Source organism: Teleopsis dalmanni, chromosome 1 (genome assembly GCF_002237135.1).
Source record: "Teleopsis dalmanni isolate 2A chromosome 1, ASM223713v2, whole genome shotgun sequence".
Classification (NCBI taxonomy): domain Eukaryota; kingdom Metazoa; phylum Arthropoda; class Insecta; order Diptera; family Diopsidae; genus Teleopsis; species Teleopsis dalmanni.
The window spans coordinates 34,082,240-34,087,482 of NC_051846.1; the positions used below are offsets into that span (position 1 = coordinate 34,082,240).

The following is a 5,243-nucleotide window of genomic DNA, read 5'->3' on the forward strand; positions in this document are numbered from 1 at the left end:
AAATTGCTTAATGCTTTATAAATAAACAGAATATTTGCAGGCTTTTTAAGCTTAATTCAGTAACCTTTTGTTAATTACATTTTAATATATACTGTACACATATTGTTGATATTTCATTTAAAAATTACTCTCAAATAAATGAAAAAGGTTAATACTTGGGCGTTTTCGATTCTGCCTTAAATGGCATGTATTATATGAGAACGGATTAGAGAGCAGTTATATTAAAGGTTATATTGTTATGGAGTAGTTTAACCTTTATTTGTTGGCATATATGTTAGTATGATATTTATAAAACATTTAAATTATAAATAAATTTAAAACATAAATATGATTTTATAAGTCATCTTTAGTCTGTTGTCTATATTTTAGGAAATAAATAGTCTTATCCATAAGATTTCTATTATTTACTCATATTGAATAAATATTTTATTGATTTATAATTTATTATTATTAACAAAGTTATAACGTTATTGAAACTTACATCTAATTTAAATAATAGGAGCTATCGCTATATGGCCTTAAGCTTGACTTATATATTGTGTAGACTGGTCTAATACCTTTCGCCTTCTTTCTGCCAGTAATATGATTCTTAGTTAAAAAAATTTTTGGTTCTTGAATAACAAAAAACTTTGTTTGTTCCTTTGTTGAATACCGGGTTTTAAAGAGTTTTAAATCAGTTTATTTTTTTAGCTCCTTATGTAATTGCATTTAACATTGTTGTTGTCATCTATTTCTTGACCCCAGTAATAATGCTCGTTAAAAATGAATAATTCCTTTTCTAACATTTGACAGGTTAATCACAGCAGACTACAAATTTCTTTCTGTAAGAGTCATTTTCAAGTCATTTTTTAAGCTTAAGATTAAGAATTTGAATGGTCGAATTTAATAGATTTAATCTCTCAGCAATCTCACAAGTTACTATCAATGTCGGTTCGTATCTCTTTTGTGTTTTGATTAGCTTCATCTGGCCTTCCAGAACACAGTGCGACTTTAGCATCAGAATTACCGAATGGCAATTTTGCAAACCAGTTTCGACATCGCCCTTGTCTCAATATATGTTCTCTTTAGAAATTTTATTATTATATTGAGGCTAGTGAAGTCAGTGCACTTGTACACTTTTACTCTCTATTAATTGTGCGGTTTCTTCATAATCCCTCTTTACGCCTGGACTGGGTTACTGTTTTTCATTTCATCAGACTAAGCAATAATTGACCTCAGATCTGCATACCTCCCCGAAAAGCCTGTTACCATTCTGAGATTCGATAATGCGGTGTTGGTAAGTCTGTCAGTCTTCGTAAATAATTTCAGGGTTCTATCCTTTATGTATTTTTTGATCGGATCAATCTTGAGGTCCCTAAGGATGTTATTCGTCCTAATGTACCATGGTATCTTGAAAAGTCTTCTCAGAGCATGGCTTTGTGCACTTTCTAGCTGACAAATAGTAGTGTTTGAGGCTTTGCTAAACGCTACACATGCATATAGAAATGGCGGTCGAATTATTTGGTTATACCTATAACAGCTTTCTGTTCTTAGTATTAAGATTTTAATTTTTAAACAGCGGTTGGAGGTGATGGAAAATTTTGACACTGTCATCCTTTTAATAGTTCAACTTGTTTAAGTTTATATATATAACCATAATATGCTATTCACAAGAATGGGTATCAATTAAACTGAAATAAAATTAAATAAAAAATTGATATGATGAATTCAGTCCTAAAACTTTCACTTTTGTTCCAGTGTACTTTTTTTGAATTTGTATAATACAGAGAATGAAATTAAAAATAAAACATATTTAAAAAGCGAATTTAATTGACTATACTCTCCCAGTCAATGTTTTTTTTATCCAAAAATAGTTTGCTGAGAACAGCAAAAATCAAATTGGTTTAATTTAATGTCGTATAAAGAAGTAAAGTTCATTGTCACGTAATTCGTAAATCTTCAAAATTGTTGTAAAATTTTATATGAGTTTTTCTCAAAAGATAACTAAACAGATAAACTTAATTACATTCGTGAGACTTGCACGTGCCAAAGAGGCTCGCCTACTTTTAAGTTTCGCACAAGTATCTCATAGTGCAATATTTCAGTAATAGACGCAGACCCAAATTAACGCACACAAACGTGCAAATATCTTTGAAATACCATACATTCAACTTTATTGTTTAGCAGGAATTGTTTTATTATCACGAAATTAATTAATTTTCGAATCATTTATGGCATTAGGTTAAAAATAATAAAATTAATTATAATTTTCGCAGCTCCTCACGTGTCGGCAAATCATCCATTGTGGCCAGATTTTTAGGCAATCGGTATGAAGAGGCATACACACCCACCATTGAGGATTTTCACCGAAAATTGTATCGCATACGTAATGAAGTGTATCAATTGGATATATTGGATACATCCGGTTATCATCCGTTTCCGGCTATGCGACGTTTATCATTTATGACTGGTAAGTAGAATAAAGCCTTGTAGTAGTTTATATTAATGGGTTTGGAAGAGTGAGTATTGTATATGTTTGGGTTTTACTACAATGGAAACAAAATGTTTCGATATGAATATGTAATTGATTGTTGAGAAATATGGAGGAAAGTTTATTTTCGTTTATAAATTTATTATTAATTTTCAGTCTGTTTTTTACGTAAAATATCAATGCATTGGATGATATTTCACAACAAAGATTCTGTGGGCCACCTCATTATAAGACAGATTACTCATTGGAACAATAACCTTAGATTAGAATTATTTAAATTAATACACAAATTAAGTATAAAATCTATTTAATTTGTGGGACTTTTGAAGAGAAGATTCAAAGAACTCTATTGCAAAGTTATTACGATTATATTGTAATCTGTCTCGGGAATTAGATTTTTAGTTAAAGTAAATATTTTTGCAATGAAAGATGTCTGAAGCATCAATTGATGATTCGGTTAAAGCTAGAACTTCAGGTTTACTTGTAAATATTGCAATATTATTTAGTCTCATTGCATTTAAGCTATACTGTTTCCAAAGAAACTCAGCGCTGAGATATCTATTAGTCAATAATGGTCGATATATAATTATTTTCTCGCTTGCTTTGAACATCTAAGCAAATTGATCGACATTTTATTGTTACTTACCTTTTAATGTTACATTATTCTGAGTATGTAGGTGAAATGGAGAAGCCAATATTAAATTTTGTTTTAAATTGAGAAAAATTAATGAAGGACTAATAAATAAGTACGAGAACGAACACATGTTCTGATCATATATTTTCCGTTGGATTGACTAATTCCATTATAGTTATGTGGTACTTGAAAACGATAATTATGGCAGCTAACAAAAACCACTCACAACGAAAACAAAATGTGGATAAAGTTAGAACAATTTTTTTAATGGACTATTTTATGGCTGCTAAATTCATTAAATAGGAAACTGGAATAGCGAAAAGTATAGCCGATCAAGTTCTGATCGAAGATTTGCTCAAATGTAGAATACTTGCATGTTTTGTGCATCCCACTCTGGCTTATAAATGTTTCCAGAATTCTGCATTGCAAACTCATCGCAAAAATGTATCAACGAGTCCAACAAGGAACTGTAACCGGAAATGAAACCTGACGTTTCAATACGTCCTAAAAACAAATCACAAAAATGCAGAATGTTAGTTATCAGAAGAGTGAAAAGAGAAAAAGTAACGTTTTAAAGTTATCTTATTTGGGAAGATATTAATTTTTCCCTTCGATTTAAAAAAAAATCGATTTTCAATTTTCGTTATAAATTTTATCTCAGATGGAAAGATGGCGTACACAAAATATTATCTGGAAGTGCTATAGCTCTTGTGGGTGAAAATTTGATTAGTTCGAGTGGAATATCGATGTACCAGGTAGTTGATTTTTTTGCATATTAATGCAAAATCACACTAAATCATCGCGTTATATATCTGTAACACACTAGATATGTAAAATTTTGGTCAAAAAAAGGTGTAATATTTGCTATCGATCAAGCACTTTAATGATATGAATATGCTTTATGTGGTTATTACGGGTTATTCTTCAAATGGAAACTGAACATTTTAGCAGTATTCCGATAATTCAAATAGTTTTGACTGACATAAAAAAGATTTGACTCCGGGTGAACATTTGTAAAGTTGTGTTGATAATGCTGAGAAAATAAAAATAAAAAAATTACAGTTATAAACCGTTTATATGGTTTGGAATCTTATGTCATTAGCTTCAAGACTGATTTCGTCAGATTTAATCTTTTCTTTATACTGGTAAGACTGACTGTAATAGATTGAAATTATTTAAATTGATTATTATTATTGTTAAGGAATGTGACACTGCGACCGTCGGGTCTCTAAGTCCTGTTGTGTCAATAAAAAGCAGAGTTAGAGCAACTTTACAGAGTTTAATTGCCTCTTCACTAAAGGTATACATTCTCAGGAAGCCTATTCGTTTAAGTTGAAATTAAAATTAAATTTATTGTCTATTATGCCCCTCCTGGGTACAGAGTAGGTCTTAACCCCGGTGTCAATAAAAAGTAGTGTAGAGCCAATTTTACAGAGTTTAATTGCCTCTTCCGTAAAGGTATACATTCTCAGGAGTCTATTTCGTTTTAAGTTGAAATTAAATTTAAATTTATTGGTCTATTGTGCCCCCTTCTGGGTATAGAGTAGGTCTCTAAACCCCGTTGTGTCAATAAAAAGTAGTATGGAACCGACTTTACAGCCTTTAATTGTCTCTTCCGTAAGGATATACATTCCCAGGAGTCTATTCCGTTTTAAGTTGAAATTAAATTTAAATTTGTAGTATTTTTAACTTTTTCTAAATTTCTATGAAATCAATAAAAAATCCTCTTAAAAAACTATTGCAAAATTTTAATATCTTTCTTCACAAGGAAGAAAAGAAAAATATTCTTATTTTTCATTATTCAAAACTCCAGTGAATAAAATTTTCCTGAACGCAAAAAACAAAGATTATATCAACTTTCATTTCTTTGTTCCAGTATCTCTTTCTCTCTCTCTCTCATTTGTTTGGTTTTGAGTCTATATTATTTCAAGTGAAAAAGCAAAAACATATATACAGAAATTAATAATAACACAGTCGCACAAAGAGGAAGGGAAAACACTAACAAAACGAAATCAAAACAAACTTAGTGTGATAATGATTGTAAAGGCACAATAGGAAGGAAACGCTGAACTCCTAAAACGGAAGTGGCAGCGGCTGTATTCAGTTGTTGCTATAAATGCTGAAGTGGAATCAGCACTT

The 5,243-nt window shown here is 30.4% G+C and overlaps 2 protein-coding genes across 2 annotated transcripts in view; both read left to right on the plus strand.

Annotated features, from left to right (window-relative positions):
• Positions 1-5,243, plus strand: part of LOC119679362 (collagen alpha-3(IX) chain) — a gene marked incomplete in the record, with an annotated part of 240,003 nt that overhangs the window by 154,382 nt on the left and 80,378 nt on the right.
• Positions 1-5,243, plus strand: part of LOC119673223 (GTP-binding protein Rhes-like) — a 12,902-nt gene that overhangs the window by 2,148 nt on the left and 5,511 nt on the right. Inside the window, exon 2 of the mRNA XM_038084468.1 lies at positions 2,256-2,449. Coding sequence (XP_037940396.1) covers positions 2,256-2,449 — 194 coding nt within the window. The remainder of the gene's footprint in view (positions 1-2,255; positions 2,450-5,243) is intronic.